The 19,429-nt window shown below is 42.2% G+C and overlaps 4 protein-coding genes across 7 annotated transcripts in view; 2 read left to right on the forward strand and 2 right to left on the reverse strand.

Annotated features, from left to right (window-relative positions):
* Positions 1 to 3,434, forward strand: part of l(3)80Fj (lethal (3) 80Fj) — a 49,267-nt gene extending 45,833 nt beyond the window's left edge. The window contains 5 exon segments of the mRNA XM_074088417.1: positions 45 to 369; positions 961 to 1,191; positions 1,790 to 2,449; positions 2,873 to 3,097; positions 3,287 to 3,434. Coding sequence (XP_073944518.1) covers positions 45 to 369; positions 961 to 1,191; positions 1,790 to 2,449; positions 2,873 to 3,097; positions 3,287 to 3,409 — 1,564 coding nt within the window. The 3' untranslated portion in view covers positions 3,410 to 3,434.
* A 1,448-nt stretch (positions 3,435 to 4,882) lies between these two features.
* Positions 4,883 to 6,335, reverse strand: LOC141428436 (selenoprotein M-like). Its single transcript, XM_074088443.1, has 2 exons — positions 6,072 to 6,335; positions 4,883 to 5,976 (listed from the first exon to the last, which is right to left on the reverse strand). Exons 1-2 carry the CDS (start codon positions 6,153 to 6,155, stop codon positions 5,737 to 5,739), a joined length of 324 nt encoding a protein of 107 aa, XP_073944544.1. The 5' UTR covers positions 6,156 to 6,335; the 3' UTR covers positions 4,883 to 5,736.
* A 696-nt stretch (positions 6,336 to 7,031) lies between these two features.
* On the forward strand, positions 7,032 to 13,653 carry LOC141428433 (caspase Dronc-like). 3 transcript variants are annotated; one of them, XM_074088432.1, is made up of 8 exons: positions 7,032 to 7,917; positions 8,003 to 8,183; positions 8,939 to 9,022; positions 9,794 to 9,901; positions 10,905 to 11,086; positions 11,650 to 11,870; positions 12,246 to 12,394; positions 13,353 to 13,649. In XM_074088432.1, the coding sequence occupies exons 1-8, from the start codon at positions 7,786 to 7,788 to the stop codon at positions 13,565 to 13,567; spliced, it is 1,272 nt and encodes a 423-aa protein (XP_073944533.1). In that variant the 5' UTR covers positions 7,032 to 7,785; the 3' UTR covers positions 13,568 to 13,649. The 3 variants fall into 3 exon arrangements, with proteins under 3 accessions (XP_073944533.1, XP_073944534.1, XP_073944535.1); XM_074088433.1 differs by having other exon boundaries at positions 7,828 to 7,917; positions 7,992 to 8,183; positions 13,353 to 13,650; XM_074088434.1 differs by lacking the exon at positions 7,032 to 7,917 and having other exon boundaries at positions 8,099 to 8,183; positions 8,939 to 9,026; positions 13,353 to 13,653.
* A 3,039-nt stretch (positions 13,654 to 16,692) lies between these two features.
* Positions 16,693 to 19,429, reverse strand: part of LOC141428434 (uncharacterized) — a 314,383-nt gene continuing 311,646 nt past the window's right edge. For both annotated transcript variants that reach the window (XM_074088436.1, XM_074088435.1), the window contains exons 5-6: positions 18,418 to 18,546; positions 16,693 to 17,840 (exon numbers count right to left, since the gene is read on the reverse strand). In XM_074088436.1, coding sequence (XP_073944537.1) covers positions 17,157 to 17,840; positions 18,418 to 18,546 — 813 coding nt within the window. In that variant the 3' untranslated portion in view covers positions 16,693 to 17,156. The remainder of the gene's footprint in view (positions 17,841 to 18,417; positions 18,547 to 19,429) is intronic.

Genomic DNA, 19,429 nt, shown 5'->3' on the forward strand with positions numbered 1-19,429 from the left:
TGCATATCTTGAGACGCTTACCTTAACCATCCAAATGTCTTTAGCATAATCGACATGCTGCTGGAGACGACGCGCACCATCACGGACGACCGGCGGCGCGCGGCGGCGCAGCTGCTGTGCGCGTTCGTGACGCACACGCGCGCCGAGCTGGGCCCGCACGTGCCGCAGCTGCTGCGCGGGCTGATCCTGCTGCTGGGGGAGCAGGACCGGGACGTGCTGCAGATGGCGTGGGAGGCGCTCGCCGCGCTCACCAAGACGCTCGACGCCGAGCGACAGATACAGCACGTGGCCGACGTGCGGCAGGCGGTGCGCTACGCCGCTTCCGATCTCAAACCGGGTCAACTGCTGCCCGGATTCTGTTTACCCAAGGTACACGTTTCATCCTGATTGTTCAATCGTTGTGATGAAGCCTAAAGCTACAGTTCTTATTATCCGGTTGGACAGTACAATTAAATAATAAACTAAACATAGGTTGAACTCAGTAGTTTATACTGAATGTCAGTAGCAGAAAAATAGGGACCTCATAATTTTTTCCGCTATTGCAATGTTCGTTCATTTTTAAATAATTGATTTAATCCTTTTAAGGGGATCTTGAGAACTTGAAAGGAAAATTCGTATAAATATCCTTGCAGTAATCGCTTTTTTCTCGCGTTTTCTAATTGCTCCGACATCCACCATCAAGACTAATGCTACCACAAACGTGAAACATTTGGTTCGGAAACCGTATTCCGGCGCATTACAGATTACAACTGAAAGAACTCAAAATTGTTCTCTCGAACACGTCAGATAAAAGTGTACATCTGTAGTAAACATAATTATAGCTGGCGATTTTAATTAGTTAATTTGAAATATTACTTTTGAATTATTGCTAGTGACGACTTCATACTGTCCCTAATCTTAGCAAGTGCTTCAACAAGTAGTACTTGTAGTGCGGTGCAAGATGGTTATCGTGTTGCGCAGGGTATCGCGCCGATCCTGCCGCTGTTCCGCGAGTCGATCCTGAACGGTCTGCCCGAGGACAAGGAGGCGGCGGCGCTGATGCTGGGCGAGGTCATCAACCTCACCTCCGCGGAGGCCATCCAGCCCTCCGTCGTGCACATCACTGGCCCGCTCATCCGCATTCTGGGCGACCGCTTCAACGCCAGCGTCAAGGCCGCCGTGCTTGAGACGTTAGCCGACCTGCTCTCCAAGGTAACCGTCACATTGTACTTGTATTGTGTTGTTGTATGCCCAAGCCCGGGTCTCGGGTGACTAAATTTGGTTATATTTTGAAACTAAAGCTGAATAGGTTGTTTTACAAAGTCAAAGTCAGAGTAAAAATATCTTATCTTTATTCAAACATTTATGAATGTTAAAAATAAATCTACCACCGGTTCGGAAAAGAGTTCTTCTCTGTTGAGAAGAATCCGGCAAGAAACTCAACGAGGTATATTTTTTTAAACAGATTTACAATATTATTAAATGATATCTATACATCACAAGTATTTAACACATCTTTATTTTTAACAGAGTAGTTGCATAGCACGATTTCTATAAACTTACACGTCAGTTACCTTTATTATGCGTAATACTTTATATACTATCATATTCGCTTCTGCGTTTTTGGAGCTAACAATTGAAAGGTGGCTTAACCGGTTAAAAGTGTAACGGTGGCTACTTCGAAAAAAAAAACTCTTGTTAAATTTAGTTTCCAGGTCAGACGACAGAGTGTTTCAGATTCGACTCAATGGAACTGTAATTTTGTATGGTATAGTATGTTCGGAAATAATGTGGGCGTCTTGGTTTGCAGGTGGGCGTGATGCTGAAGCAGTTCCTGCCGCAGCTGCAGACGACGTTCCTGAAGGCGCTGCACGACGGGTCGCGGCCCGTGCGCATCAAGGCGGGGCTGGCGCTGGCGCAGCTGGTGCGCATCCACACGCGCGCCGACCCGCTCTTCGTCGAGATGCACAACGGCATCCGCAACGGCGACGACCCCGCCGTGCGCGAGACCATGCTGCAGGCGCTGCGCTGCATCATCACGGCCGGCGGCGGCAACATGGGCGCGCCGCTCGCGCTCGCCGTGCTGGCCACGCTGACGGCGCCGGCGCTGCTCGCGCACCCCGACGACCCGCCGCGCGGCGCCGTGGGCGGCTGCCTGGGCGCGCTGCTGCACTGCCTGCCGCCGCCGCACCGCGACGCCGCGCTGCTGCACCACGTGCTGGGCCCCGCCGACGACTGGCTGCTGGCGCACGGCCGCTCGTGCGCGCTGTTCGTCGCGCTCAAGGAGACGCCGGCCGTCGTGTACGCGGACCCCTTCGAGGACAAGGTGGAGCGCGCGCTGCTCCACCACCTGGCCAGCGACAAGGTGCCCGTCGCCTGCAACGCGCTGCGCGGCATGGCTTACCTCATGCACCACCTGCTGGAGACCGACCGCGCCCTGCCCCAACAGATACTCTCGCAGTTCGTCAGGGTAACATATCACACCTAATTTATTAATTATACATTTATTCACTGTCAGTACCCACTTAAGGATGCTCATCAGTACACATAAAGAAAATACTTGATGTAAATTAGACTTTGTCTGTCACTTTGGTATTTATCCTTATTGCGCACACACACATATGAAACAATTCGTTCGGTGAATGCAAAGAAAACACTAATAATAATGAACTAATAATTGAATTGAACAGTTTATTAGTAGTTATTTTAATATTTTTCACTTTTGCACACATTCAGTGAATTTTACTACAAAGTGAAGTGGGTTTAAATTTATACATCAAAGTATAATATTAGAGAAATGTGATCGTTCATTCCTAAACTCTTTTCGTTCAATAAGCTGTAATATATAGTTGTGCAACAATGTCGTGGTAACGTATGTGTGTACGCATGTTAGAGCATGAACCACCCGTCGAACGAGGTGAAGCAGCTGATGGCGCGCGCGGCGACGCAGCTGGGGCGCGGCGGCGCGCTGCGGACGGCGCGCGCGCACGACACGCTGCGCGCGCTGCTGCCCGCGCTCGTCAACGGCACCAAGGAGAAGAACACCTACGTGCGCGCCAACGCAGAGATCGCGCTGCGCGCCGTGCTGCTGCTGCCCCACGACGAACACTTCCATAAGGTATTACTATGAATTTGAATAGTAGCTTGTAATACTTTTTTTTTTTTATAAGTAGCCTGTATAGTGTCCCACTGCCGGGCAAAAGCCTCCCTTCTTTTGTAATACTTTTACAAAAAGAAATTGCAATCCAAGAAATAAACGAACCCAAGAAGCTGTTCTTTTGTTTATTCGTGTGTAATTTGTTTTCAGGAATGCATGGCGCTGCTGGACGAGGGCGGGCGCGAGGCGCTGGGCGACGTGGTGGCGCGGCTGCTGCGCCGCGGCGCGCCCGACGCGCGCGACGAACAGCTCGACTGCACGCTCATCACCTGAGCCCCGCAATATACTATACTCACCACGACTGACTTTCATTTACTACCTACACACTAAGGGCGGTTTCAGACTAGCCTTTTATACGCATGTATATAGTTATTTGTGTCACAAGGGAGCAAAATGGTGTATTTACGGCGAGGGCGTACATTGAATCCAGAATGTAGCGAAGGATTCTAAAGTAGAATCCTGAGCGTAATGAGGGATTCAAGTGTTAACGCCCAAGATGAAAATAATTTTGCTCCCGAGTGGCTCATTCAACTTTTCACACCGAGCATTAAGAAACTTGAAAAAAAACAAATTCTAAATATTATTAAAGATCAACCAGCATAGAAAATGGCGTGGCTTTACAATTATCAACTTCAAAAAATGGCATTTGCAATAAAATACTTAGAAAAGCCTTGAACAGAAAAGTTGCACTTTGCTCCCTCTCGTCAGGGAGGAAAAGTTACTTTTCTGAAGGAGAGGTGTGAAAAGGTCATTTTTGAAAGCGCGTGGACGCGCGCACTGGTGCGGTTTTGTTTTCTTCGAGCTTTGACGCGCATATAAGCGCGAGCGAGAACACGTCCTTAAGACCAAACACACAAGAATGAGCGCGTACACGCGTGTTCGATTTAGTGTAGCGCGTATGCCAAAAACGAGCGTGTACGCGCAGAAAGAAATGCTAGATTGAAACGGCCGTAAGCCAATTCTCTTGGTGACTAGAAAGCTAGGCTCGCTATACGCTCGTGCCGGCTCTGCCGCGACCACATGCGGAGTCACAGCGAATGCCGATTGAATAACAATTCGTTTTCGTTTACTTTGAAGCGCACCACTGAACGAGTAGCCTGAACGAACAGTCGTCGCTCGGCGATTTGAGAGCCCCTATCTATACTACTCACTATTCATAGAATAATGTTTAAAACTTTCGTGATTTTCACTCATAATTAAATAACTACTCATAAAAAAAAAACTTTAGCCATCTCTATTTACCAGTGCGATTAACAAGAAACTAGGACTACAAAAAAAGGGGAAATCAAACTTTCGATTCTAATGCTAGATTTACGCGAGAATGAGGCACAGAATCGACTAATCGCAATTTTTACATTGAAAAATTAAAATAATAATACATAAAAGAGAGAAAAGAAAGAGGATTCTGACATGGTTTATTTTTCTAATGTGACTAAGTCAACCTCACAGGGAACCTCAGGCACTTGTTGCGCTCCCCTCATGGTTGATTTGCAACTCTGAAGCCATCTCTAAAATCCTAGACACAAATGGTAACAGGTTTTTATCAAAAATTCTATGTTCTCTTCAAACCAGACTAGAACTAGAAAATCAGCGAGGTTGTTATCTAACCACTCAACAGCCATACAATTTGTAGTGTCATATTGTATGATAAGATATGGAGTGACCAAACACCAACAGTAATGTTAATTTATTACCCACATATCCACATTCTGCATTAATTACAGCCATTCAAATAAAACTGCAATACCTTGTAAAGCCCTCTTATTATTACTTTAAGTAGGTATGTTTACAATTAACATTTCGAGCGTGACAAATAAGTCTGATCTACAATTTAGCCATTTTACAATGAGGGCTATCGTTTTTTGTCTCACTAGATGGCGCACCGTTGCGTGAGGTTTTTAAGTATGGCTTTCAAAGTCTTTTATTACGGGCGTGAAAACAAATTTTAGATTAAAATCATATTTAATACACCTTAAAAACGTACCATAAAAATATCGAGCATGCCACAGTGTTGCATAGTCCCCGTTTTGTTCGGAAAAAAGGGAGGACAAAGGTTACCGAAAGACAAAACTGTCTCAAAACACAGACATTCATTGCCCCGGAACGCTTATTTGCCATAATTAATTTCAGATATCGCAAAATATTCACAAAATTATTCTAATTATAAATAAACCCGCTTAGCTCACCCAAAAACTATGAGATTTGACATTTCGGAGACCTCACGCTACACTAGCGCCTCTAGTGGTGAATTCATACGCGATAGCCCTCATTATTACATCAAAGTCAATATAAAAACAGTATATTTGACTTTGGCACAATAATTGCAGATCCGACTGTTAATTGTCACGGTCAATTTACTAGTTCACTTACAACATTTCTAGGTAATACAATTGTTGGTGATATTTCAGTTAGCCACAGTATTTACAAACAAAGTTATGAGTTGAACAATGAACATAATCTGCACTAGAATGATATGTGATGTACAAAACATACAGACATTATATTTCACCTACACCATACAAAAACGGAATGTTACAAAATTTACAGCATTCTGCATTGGAAACCAAGATTTACGTATAAGTATTTCAAACTATAACATATTAAAATTCGGACTTCTGTTTCTTCGTGAATCCCTTCTCTTGTATGAGTTTGTTACATTGTTCGCGGTCGAGCTGCGACAGCGGCAGGCGCTCCAGCTCGTGGTCGTTGGCGTCGAGCAGCACGAGCTCCGGCAGCGCGCCGGTGATGAACTTCACCTCCATACGCTCGTAAGACGGAGCGTCCTCCATCACAAACTGCTTCACCTTAGGTAGCCGATTCAGCGAACATCCTCTACAAGTCTGTAATTATTTTAAACATACCATTTGTAGTTAAATCCAAACAGCACAGTCATGAAATAACAGGTTAGTTAGTAGGCGTATCGTATATCATGTACCTCTATTCTGGCTGACACGATATCTGATAGTTCGTAAGCAGACGCTAGTGCAGTTACTGCACAGAATAATACAAGTACTTTCATTTTTTTTAAACTGATCCTTCTCCAGATAATAAATCGTATTTTTAGAGCAGTCTTTGAGCTGCCTGCTACACAATCAACAACCAAAACCAACTAATGAACTGAACAACTGAAGTGAACTGTGAAACTGACTGAATGAAGTGAACGAGAAGAGATGAAGAGTGAGTGAATACGAATGACATTTATTGACACATGACAAAAGATGTTGTTGCAAAGAGTAGTATAATATACGGGGAAAAGAGAGCCCTCTCTCGTCTCATTCATGCAGACTGTTTTGAAGCGCCGTCTGCATTTCCTAACTAGTACCATTGATGTATATATCCATCCATACGTATAGCTATTAATAGTCACAGGTATTCTTTTACTTTACTGGATTTGCTTCCCAGCTCAAACCACATAAAAACTAAAAACAGGGCTGCAAAGAGAAGTGAGACCGCTTGAATTCAGTCTTCTTAAGTTTAAACCAGCCTCAATTTTCCGTTTGCAGCACTGTCTTTACTTTTTATGTGGACGATGTGCACGAGTTTCGATTGCAACGTAGCCATCTTGTTCCTTGTTGAGCGCGAATAGACGCCTGGCCTGACATAGAGGGTTGCTACACAAAAAATATTTGTAACGACTGAGCGGATACAATTATGTGACTTTTATATTAGAAATTACAATACGATTGTCAATTTCGAAAATAAAGTTCATTTTTGCGGTAATTATCAACGACAAAATATTTTTTAATAAATAAAATTTTGTGATCTTAAGCTTTCAGTGACATCTATCTGAAACAAACGACAACAATCTGTTTTATTTTAGGTTAGATAAAGGAGATGGCGGCGCTATCGACATGAATTAGTACGGTATAGGCGACTGTCCCCCCCCCTGTGTTGTTGTTGTTTCTTTAAAAAAAATTTGGCTCTGTCCATTGGAGGACAATTTTGCCAGTGTCTAGTAGTTTTTGCCGTTGTACGGTAAAAAAATTCTAGAAAACGAAATATGAGAGGTAATGGTGGATGAACGATGACCGACAAAAGATGAATAAATGAATGATAACATGACAACGGTGTCAGTGTCAGTCTATTGCCATAGTCAACACAGACTCTGTAAGAAAAGTCAATAGGATTTTCGTTTCATTTATATTTATAGCTTACGCTGTGTAAATAGGATGCTATGTTTTTGCATCCTTCGAACTATTTTGTATACTACAAATATAAGAAAATGGAGTGAATAAAAAAAAAAGGTGTTTTTGCCGAAATTGGTGGTTTTAGCCAACATTTTGAGCTTTATCGATATATGTCACGTGACCAGATTTGACGTTGGAAACGAGCGTCGAGCGTTTTCATGTGGCCGCGCTCTAGTTTGTGGTCAGGTCAGTCAGACCACTTAGTATCTCTTCTTAGTGACTCTTTAGCCTGATGTCAGAATTTGGTCAGACCCCTATATATACTGTAGTCTTTGGTCAGACCTGTCAAATCATGTCTACTAAATGCGCCTACGCGGTTGTTATTAACTTGTTATTATTATTCTCGTGGTGATTTCAAACTTTTATACATTCAATAACTTAGTTTATATTGTTGCATGTAAGATAAATGAAATCAAGTTGTGTTAAATTTATACAAGTGACCAGAATATAGTTATTTGTACCATGCTGAACGCACACAGAGAAGCGATACAAAGGAATTTCGGGTCCTTGGTGGAACAAACCGACCTGGACACAATGGTAGCTGCCCTTTACGAGAAAGGAGTATTTTCTGAGCAAATGATAGAACCTTATAAAGTAAGTAACTGAGAGTTTAAAAAAAAACAGTCTAAATACGTTAAAGATCTCAAGATGGTGAGTCATCGTTGGAGTATGTGTTCAGGACCAGAGCAAGGACCAGCGGACGCGCAAGCGGCTGCTGTACATGGATGTGACCCGTCGCGGTCCCGACGCGTTCCGGCACCTCGTGGACGCGCTCACGGAGACAGGCTGCTGGCACCTCGTGCGCGACCTCGAGCCCGGCAGCCTGCCCGCACTGCCCACACGCGCCCCGCCCCACCCTGGTGAGAACCTCTTGCTGCTACAATTGTTCAAAACACACAAATGCAGGTGCGGTTAATGTGTGTGTACCAATAACTTTCAACCTGAATGAAACACAACAGCAATATCTTTGTGTAATTTGCCAGTGACTTTATGGTCATACATTAATGTCAAACATTCTGGGTCGTCAATTACTTGGTTGTATGCTTGAACCAACTGAATTATGACTCATGAAGTAGGTCATTGTAGTTTTAGGGCACTGTGGAACCTTTATGTAGAAAAGGTCATAATCTACTATAAAGTCATAACTATTCAATTTAGGCTACAAGCGCTTATCACCGGTTCGGAAAAACCTCTGTTGACAAGAATCCGGCAAGAAACTCAATGAGGTATATTTTTTTTAAACTTGCATTGCTTGACAAGGGAATTTATTATGATACTTACTGTGAGAATGTTTTATGGTGGGTCTGGAATGAAATGGTTTTGACTGTACATTAACCAAACAACATTAACTAGGAAGGAGGAATGTGAAGCAAGTATGAAAGAATAACTATGAGGAATCAAAGTTGAGCTGCGGAAAATGCAACAGCTGTTTTTTTTTTTATTCGACTGGATGGCAAACGAGCAAGTGCATCTCCTGATGGTAAGAGATCACCACCTCCCATAAACATCTGCAAGACCAGGGGTATTTAATGAAAAGTTATTCATTACTCATACATAAGTACTAGAATATCTTGTTACTTTGTGCCACATAATGTAACATTTTCTCTTTTTCTAGTATCCAAATCTAACGACAGCGAGTTTCTCAGCATACCTGAAGCAAAGAAAAAGGGAACAGCCTCAGCGAATGCAACAGACAAAAGTAGGTAAATAAATAATTAATAAGGCATAGTCAGCGGTATTGGCAATTTTTGAAAAAATATTAGTTTGTATATTGTACTCACAAATGTGATGAAAAACATTGTATGTCGCACGGGCGGTACTAGAATTACGAACATCGACTCATTAAAGCCCTCAGTCTTCGACTTCGGGCTTCTAATAGACTCTCGTTCATAATTCCTTGTTTACCGCCCTTAAGACACAATATACTATTAAATGTTCCAAGGCTTGAGAACATTCATATTATTCATACAAATATGGGCCCCAACCGGGGCATCAAACTCAACCTAAACCACACAACTTTCACCTGAAGCTTCATAGTCAGGTTTTCTAACCATTTTGCTGGGTATCAGTTGTATGTAGGTCTGAATCATAACTCCATTATATTTTTCCTTATTTGATCAAACAAAACAGTAAACTGTTTTAAGGTAGAGGACATTTATACATGTAGTTCAGCTCATTTTAAATATTATTTATTTATAATTTTTTTTTACTGATAATATAAATTGTCTTAAACTTTCGTGATTTTCACTCATAATATTTATCACTCGTAATATTTACCTCGACGTTTCGGCAACATTGCAGTGGCCGTGGTCACGAGTAGACTCAAAATAAATAAAGGAATAAATAAATAAAAAAATGAATAAAATAAATAATAATGTGAAATGAATAAAGTAAATATTACTCGTGTGTGTTAGCGTGATAAGTCCTGTGCGTGGTATTTTGAATATAAATATTGTTTGTTGTTTTCTAGAACCTTTAGATGCCCCTCCCCTGCTGATGCCGAGTGACTTCCCAGATAAAGATATCCCCAAGTTTAATGTAATAAAGAGTACTACATTTATGGAAGACAATGGAAAAGGTATTTATAATATAAATGAAGCACAGGACCTGCTTTGCTTTTATAATAAACTAGCTTTTGCCCGCGGCTCCGGTATTCGGTTATCGCGCGCTGTTCCCTCGGGAACTGTGCATTTTTCCGGAATAAAAAGTAGCCTATGTCACTCCCATAAACTATCTTTATGCCAAAAATCACGTCGAAAGACGGACAAACATACACACAAACACACACAATTTCGCATTTATAATATTAGTATGGATTATCTTTGCTATTCACAGCGAGATATCATTTACAGTTGTAATGCTATTTCATCTTTCTGTTTATTTCAAGTTTTCTTGCTGACTTCTTTTGCTTACTTTGATAGAGTATGTGACCATTATATATTTAAAATTGCGATTATAGTCTCGTTTTAATGTTGTGTTTATTTAGTGCAGTGCAGTCACTAGTGCAGTGTTTAAAACAGGGCTTGTTAACGTTACCCAATTCACACTATAAGTAACGTTATATAACGGTAAAAATCATAAAAATACCTAGTACCGGTATTAAAATTTAACGTTAATTGATAACTTAACATTATTTAACGTTACCTAATTACCGTTATTTTTACCGGTAAATTTACTTTACATAGTAGGGCTTGTTAACGTTACCCAATTCACATTAATATAACGATACCGAAGTAACACTATCGGTAATTTTTGCTATGCTACCGAGTGTTGCCAATTTAGCGCGTGCATACTCGCTCGATAAATGAGGATAATCTGCCATTTAACGTTACCCAAGCTTACCGGTAAATAGTAAAGTAATATAAATACCGTTAAAATGATTTAATGATACTTTTGAATTAACGTTAATTTAATGAATAGCTGATAACGTTACTATTTTTTATACCGGTAAAAAGTTGTATAAGTAACGGTAAATCGTTTAACGTTAATTATAATTTTACGTTAAATCGGTTTGACAGTTGGTAACGTTACCACTTTTTAACGGTATTTAAAGCCCTGGTTTAAAATGAGCCGTGATGCAGACAGGAAGCTGTACCGCACGCGCGGGCGGCGGCGCGGCGTGCTGGTCGTGTTCAGCTATGTGCAGTTCGCCAGCGAGCTCGAGGACTACCGCCTCGGCGTCGACACCGACTGCCAGATGCTCAAATACCTGTTCTCCGAGTTCGGCTTTGAAGTCATATCCTTCCTTAATCTCACCAAGCAGGTAAGAATTTATTTATTACCCTTTAATATTCCTAGTTGCTGTAGATTCAATCGAGGAATGATTTTTCATTAAAAAATATATGACGGTCTACCTACATTACGGCTTGTGGCCATCCTTATTTCTATAAAATTATAAATGAAAGGAATGAAGCTTATTTTTCTTCAACACATGCTGACAGCTTTAAAAAAAACGCAATATCGAGTCAGTGCGACATTCGATATTATATGAACACGTGTTAAAACTAGCATGTTTTAAATAGCTACTTGTAATTAATTCGTTTTATTATTCAATTTACTACCATACCGTCCATCTAAATAATAGAAAAGCTATAAGAAATGAAAAAAAAAATAATGCTTGCAAATTTCCTTTACAAAGTATATTATCAGGATCGCAGGATCGCAGATGTGAAAAAATCGGCATTCGAAACATCCCTGTATAATATGTACCAAAGGCGATGTGAAATCACCAAAACAGGCATATAGTTTCCAACCACCTGTCCCGGTCCCGGTCAGCCTTATATTCACTGGTTGCCATTATCTGACTGTGTTGGCATTGTGTATCAGGAGACGCTGACGCACATGCAGCACTTACCTCTGGAGGGCGTGGAGAGCGTGTTCATAGTGGTGTCGTCGCACGGGTACGAGCGCGCCGGCTCCTGGGAGACCGACATCCGCTGCAGCGACGGCGGCCTGCTGTCCACGCTCGACGTCGTCGACCGGTTCAACAACACCAACTGCCCCGCGCTCATCGGGATACCCAAGGTGTTCATATTCCAAATGTGCCGGTGAGTTTGTTATAACGTAAGGTCTGGTCGAAATATCACTCGGTCGATTTCGGTCTCGGCCAAATAGATTCTCAGTTAGAATTGACTCCCGGCTGAGACACGGCATTCTGTTCGATTTCGAACACTAATTTTAAGCTCTATCTAATGATACGTACCTACTATCTAGTAGGTGTAGGTTAATATACCTAGTGCCATCCAACTCCTAACCTACGATTTATACCAATTGTGTGATCTTGTATGTAAACTCTTTATTGTACAAAATAAGTAAACAAACACAATTGTTAAACCATGAGATATATGTACAAAGGCGAACTTATACCTAGGATAACCAAACCAAAGCTTAACGTTGTCAATGTAATGTGTCGTGTTGTGTAGCGGCGACAACCGGTCGGCGCTGCGGCCGCTGGTGACGGGCACGACGACGGACGGCGCGCCGTTCCGCGACCCGCCGCGCGCGCGCGCCCGCCCGCCGCGCCCGCCGCGCATCTACTCCGACATACTCATCGCGCACTCCACGCTGCCAGGTATGACCATTTTTAGGCTTCCGTATCCGAAGGATGACACACGGAACCCTGTGAATAGGCAGAAGGACTTCCAACTTTAGTAATTGGAATATTTTAATGGTCCACGTCTGGGTTTCGGAACGTTCCATCCTTTTCCTAAAACACCTTATCCAAAATAAAGGTTTCCTAAATCGACCGTATGCCAAAAGGCCCGTTTCTCATAGCGTCCGTATACCAAAAGACCCGTTTCTCATAGCGTCCGTATACCAAAAGGCCCGTTTCTCATAGCGTCCGTATACCAAAAGACCCGTTTCTCATAGCGTCCGTATACCAAAAGACCCGTTTCTCATAGTGTCCGTATACCAAAAGACCCGTTTCTCATAGCGTCCGTATACCAAAAGACCCGTTTCTCATAGCGTCCGTATACCAAAAGACCCGTTTCTCGTAGCATCCGTATGCCAAAAGATCTGTTTCTTATATAATACCTGTATTCCTATACGAACCGTTTCTGATAGCGTCCGTATACCATAAGATCCGTTTCTCATTTTCCATATTGTAAAGAGGTTTCACAAATACACATACCTACGTATTAATCAACGGGTGTTTTGTGAAATGGATATCAAGACAAACGTATGTTTTGGGAGAAGCACATTATGAAAAACGGATTATTTAGGAAAAGGTAGTGACGGGAACGGTCATTTCTGAATTAGGTATTTTTGGGAAACGTATATCAAGCCAAACGTACCTTTTGGGACAAGCACATTTTGGGAAACACTTATATCAAGAAACGGATTATTTAGGAAAAGGTAGTGACGGGAATGGATGTTTTGGGAAACGGACAGAACGTTCCGAAATCCACGTCTGTTGTAATGCGATTTCAATAGAGTACCTAGTTTAATTATAAAATGAATGGTTGAACAGCATGATGCGACAGTTCGGTTTGTGGTTGATAATATTTAGTGTGTTGTGCGCTGCGCAGGCTACGTGTCGCACCGCAACATGGACTCGGGCTCGTGGTACATCCAGGCGCTGTGCGCGGTGTTCGCGGCGCGCGCGCACGACTGCCACGTCGAGACGCTCTTCACGCTCGTGGACCAGGCGCTGGAGTGCCGCTTCGGCCCGCAGACCTCCGACGTGCACAAGTGGGGCTTCAACGGGAAGCTCTACCTGCACCCCGGCCTCTTCGAGGATTGACCCCCGCCCCCCGCGCCCCCCGCGCTATACGCACCACTTTGTTTGCGCTGCCATTTGAATATAACGAAACACCGATTTATTTAGGTGCTTCGGCCAATTGAGACCAAACTATAAACGCCATATATGCCAATAATTTTGCCGTAATTGGTACTTTCCTTCGGACAGTATTATTACCAGAAATTTATAATGTTGTATTGTAATAGATCGGCGATGCAAGGGAAAGAGCAATACATGCCATACATGTCATTTTATTTATTAGTCAAGAAAAATTACAGCATTACAGTTAAAACACCAATGCGCTGACATGCTTTTACACTATTGACCTGTATGAACCTGTAACAAATTTAAAGAATAATGTGTGTTATTCTTGCACATACCTACGCAAATAGCTGTAATTTTTTTTTGTCTCGTTTCTTCAGAGCCGATCTACTTAAAACTGTAGTATATTCTAAATCTACGAATTTTTGCTAACGACTACTTCTGAACCTTAAGGGGCTGTTTCACCATCCATTGATTAGTGTTAACTGGCGGTTAGGTGTGATGCCGTCTCTATTTGTTTTGTTCGAATAGACGGAGACGGCATCACACCTAACCGCCAGTTAACACTAATCAATGGATGGTGAAACAGCCCTTAAGTGTTATATTTTAATATATAAAAATGAATCCCTATTTCCCTTGGTCACGGCATCACACGTGAACGGCTGGACCGATTTCGCTAATTCTTTTTGTTGTTGTTTGCTATTGTCAGGAGAAGGTTCTTATAAAAGATTTAGAAATTAAAAAAAAAACTACAGGGGCGAAGCCGCGGCACCAGCTAGTAAGTGATAAAATTTTCGCCGAACATTCCAAACGTTATTTTCAAATGGTAATGCAATCTCTGCTAATAAGTGTTACGTGGTGTTACTAACGTGCTGTTGACTGTCTGCTCAATTTTCCGAAGCACGTGCGTGTGAAAGAGCATGTTTGAAACTTGAAACACACAGAGTGCCGTGGCGGGGCGGTGCGGGTTGTAATATTCGAGCTAACGTGAAAGAGAATACCGCGCCACCGAATATTACAACAGGTACCGCCTCCGCGCCGCGCTGCACCGCCCCGCCACCGCTCTCTGTGTGTTTCTAGCTTAACAGATGAAATAAATTCCATAAATTGTAGTCTCCCAGTACAGTCCGCTCGCAATATTTTTAAGATACAAAATATGAATTAGGCAAGGTGAATGTTAACTAATAATATTTGTCACAAAATAAAATATGTACATGAAAAAAAAACAAGTAGGGGTCGCGAAATATTTCTTCATACTAAAAGGGTCGTGTCATGAAAAAGGTTGAAAATCACTGCAATAAATGGAAGACTGGGACTATAAAAATAAAGGTTTTGTACAAGTCGTCTCTTTATCATCTGAGCATTATTGTGAACAAGACAATACGATTTCGTTGTGGCCATAACATTAAAAGTCCATTTTGACTCATTGTTGGAGTAAATGTTAGGACGATATTTCAATCGTAACTTTAAATTTAATTTTAGGCATACTAAATTACGACTGACTACTAATAAATGTGTACGTTATGTTATGTAGGTAAGGAAGAGAGAATAGTGCCGCCAATACCGATAGTTTTTTTTTTTTATCTAGTATTTGGGATGGCGGGAGCTCGCCTTTGATAGGCAGGAGTGGAGCAAGAGAGGAGAGGCCTTTGCCCAGCAGTGGGACACAAAGATAGGCTAATAAAAAAAAAAAAAAATCTAGTATTTTAACGAGGCTTTAATACACCAAATGTGACTATGTCAGCGTCATGGGGAGCCTCAGTTATATACACCACACTACAAATTTCACGCTCTCCGTTGCACTGAAGCCACGTCTCTGGATGCAAAGGCCTGTCTAATGAACCTGTAAATCAGCAAGCTGTCGACTCAGAATTACATTTACACCTCCATTGAACAAGCCCATACCATCCAAATACCTGTCTCTGATGTCCTTATTCTGATCACATTCCAAAAGAAAGTGAATTAGGTCTTCAGTCTTATTACAACCTATACACAAAGGTGATTGCACAACTCAATACCGATAGTTAGAATCAGTTCTGTCGAATTTATGGGGATCTCAAACTTGGTCACTGAAACTTAATGAACTATGAAGAATTTCTTTGTTCAGTGTGGAGGTGGAGGAACTGCATGAACACGCATATTTTGCATAAACTTAACTATCATAAGGTCGCGGGTGAGCAAAGAAATTATTTTAGTTCATTGATATGGACCTCCGCAAAGTAACGCCTGATTCAATAAATCACTGAAACTTACTTAAAAACGGTCTGATTTTACTTTCACCCGTTTTTTGTTCACTTTAGACAGCTGAAAGATGTGTTTAAATAACAAAAGATCTGAATTTTCATTTCACACGATGGGCACAAAAACGTGACACCTTGCAAACAGTATATTGGATAACTTTTTCAAACATTCTAAGAAACTCCATTTGACGGTAGGTTTCCTAATGAGTTGAATATTTTTACATACTAGTTATATAATACTTATGATATGAACATTTTTCTTGATCTCTACATTTTTAATCAATTTTTAATGAAATGTATCTGTCCGTTTTTATTTTGTTGGCCAATGGTGCTGGATATGCGAATATTTATTTGTGTACCAATTACTTTCAATACATACCTACAGTGTAACGCTTATCGAGCTGTCGAGAATCTCTTGGACCACTTTCCACTAAGCCATATACGGTCGTGGGCCGTGGGCGGAATTAATATTGATGCTGTCGGTCTTGCATACGGGTGCTTCCCTTAGGACGATACGATAGTAGTTAAGGATAATTAATATACCTAATCATAAATTATGAACTTGAATGAACCCGCTGCACTTATGACTTATTTAGTACTTGTAATGAATTGTCTACTCTTAACAGGTATGTGGGTTCAGCTTCAGTATTTTATTTAGCAATGCATTTATACTGAAATAATGAATTTGTGATAGGGGAATTGAATATATCAAGTAATTGTTCAATTTTTATGCAATTTTATTGTGATCTAAATAAAATATTGTTTCTAAAGATTGTTTTTTTTTATTCTTACCAAATAGTCAATTTTGTTTTTAAGGTTGATGAAGATTCTAAGGAATAAAAATAATAATTGCAGAAGTACTTTTATTCAGTTTACAGTTACACTATCAAACACCACATACAAAAATATATGTACATTTTAACAGGTAGGTTAAGTAGTAACTTTTCTATAAAATTTACAAAAGTGAATAATCCTGAATTTTTAACAATTTCTTGGCAATCCAACGTAAAGCGCAGATTGAAGTCAAGTTTTCAATGAAAATCTGTTATTTACTTGCAAAAAAGCACGTTAAATGTAATATGCCCTTTACAAGGGACGCAAGAATGATGTCATGTCGATGCGCGCGGTACTGGGGACAACACATACGAACTAAATCTAACAGATTGTAAACAATTATTGCTTAAGTTAACACAACAGATCGTGTTTGAGCTTTTATAACAATAAACTATAATAAATAATGCGAGACTGGGAAAAGGATGGACAGGGTGAGCGGGGCGGCTGTCGGAAGACAGCGGGCGGCCGGTTAAGTACTAGCGGTCCGAGACAGAGACGGCCAGCGCGCCGAGCTTGCTCAGGTTGAGCCACTGGCGCACGCAGCGCGGCGCGCCCCCCTCGCCCCCGCAGCGCGCGCCCCCCGCCGGCGCCCGCGCCGCCAGCAGGTCGGCGTACTCGTCCAGGCGCTCCAGCCAGCGCTGCATGGGATCCACGAGCGAGCTGCGGTACAGCCACGTCAGCACGGCCGTCTTCGACCACCACGGCTCGAAGCTCTTCCACTCTTTGACGGCGGCATCGTGCCAGTTGCGTTCGGTCTCGACCGTCGCCTGGTACCTCAGCCAGTCGGTGCAGCAACGCGGCGGCTCGGGTGAAGTAAACGCGGGAAGTTCCACGGTGAGGTTGGCGAGCGGCGCGGCGGGGGGTGGGGGGCCGGCGGGGTGAGCGGGGGCGGTGGGCTGCGCGGGCGCCTGCAGCAGCGGCAGCCAGCAGGAGGCGAGCAGCGCGGAGGCGAGGAGTGCGGTCAACGTGGCCACGTAGGCAGCGGCGAGCGCGGCGCACGCGACGCCCGCGGCCGCCAGCTCGCCCGCGCCCCCCGCCGCCGCCGCCAGGTCCCCGTACGTGAAGAAGCCCCGTTCCTGCGCCTGTTTCAGAGCGACGCGCCGCTCCAGCCACGAGAGGCCCGATTCGAAACTCTCTTCGTTTACGTATACGTTCCAGTCCTAAAACGCAAACAGGAAAATAAAACAATATTAATACACTCTTATTATTAGCTTCATATTTGTAACTAAATGTGTATCTACTCTAAATATGTATGTAACGGAATCTTTGGACTCTTTTACAAGCCTTTATTTACTTTCACTTGTCCCATTGTCTGTCTGTCTGTTCTGTAGTCAAATCTTGCAACTTAAATTCGACCAGCTTCCAGTAGTCGAATTGACTTGAAATTTAGCATACTTATGTAAATTGCGTGACAATACAATAATCTGATAGCGACACCCTGGTAGTCCGGCCAGGATCGTCTCCGCTGGACGGCACTCTTCAAGGGTTAATGGCATCGACTTGAAATTTGGTATGCAAATGTAGTTTAGGTGACAACGCAAGGAAAGAACAAAAAGTACAGTCATCAAAAAAGCTTAAATTAATAATGAAATTTTCACTCAGACAAGACAAAGTTGCAAGCGAGACTATTATTGCAGTGCTTATTGCAAGCTACAAGGAAGAACATATAGATGCAGAAGATATAACTAAGTGAAGGTTTAGTGTTATGGTTGTCTCTGTATCTAATCAAGTACTCACAATAGCGTTAAGGAATTCAATTTCTAGTCTTTTGAGATCAGCAAGGTCCACGTTCCCGGCGGCCGCCCACTCCGAGCAGATCACCTCTTCGTCCTCGCCGTCGTCCTGCAGGAACTTGTTGCCAACCATCTAGACAGACAACTCGTTAAATACCCTTCAACTGCTTAGTTACTGTTACTACAGAATACAACAAATCGTTTGAATAATCTTGACAAAACAGCAGCATTATGTGAACTTTTTTCACGGTAATTTCCTCAAGTCGGCTTTAAAAGACTTAACAACTTAAAAAAAAAAGTTTACTCATACTGTTGTTGGGTCAATTTACATATTTCATTCAATACAATTTAAATGTTTTGTTATGACTTTACCGATTCTTTGAATCTTTGTTTACTTTAGTTTTACTGATATAAAATTGTGAGAAAAATAAAATTTAATTGCACGTAAATGACCTGAATACACAACACGATAATGATGGAGTGTATTATTGGAGTAAATAGATTATTGACTCAAGTGTGCTAGTGCTAGAAGCAAAATAATTTCGATTCATTTCTCACTTTTGCGTATTATTGAAATGCACCATTTACATTCAAAATAGTCAACGTAAGTTTTGATAGTCTTCTTATTAGGAGGAAACTTGAATTTTTGCATTTTGATTGTACAGTAATTGAATTTTAAGTTGCTGTGGTGAAAAAAATAAATCACATACATAAGGGCCAATTGGCGTGCGGTAGGTCAAATCCAGGGTAGGGTATGGCTGCCAGTTTACGCCTGCAGCAGCGCGCCACCCCACTGCAGCACGAAGAATTTCGTATATAGACCTTTCAGTAAGTGTCTGTCGTTCGCGCGTATATATTTGCCGTTCGCACAGAGACAAGTAGTGAAGGTCATTGCGCGAAATTCGTCGTGCTCCGCGACCGTACTTTAGACAGCACTAGCTCTGCCTACCCTCAATGCACGCCCCGGCTGGCCAATACTCTTGAAAACATATCTGTTTAATGGTCATTACAAAAAA

The sequence above is a fragment of the Choristoneura fumiferana genome, chromosome 5 (assembly GCF_025370935.1).
Source record: "Choristoneura fumiferana chromosome 5, NRCan_CFum_1, whole genome shotgun sequence".
Taxonomy (NCBI): Eukaryota; Metazoa; Arthropoda; class Insecta; order Lepidoptera; family Tortricidae; genus Choristoneura; species Choristoneura fumiferana.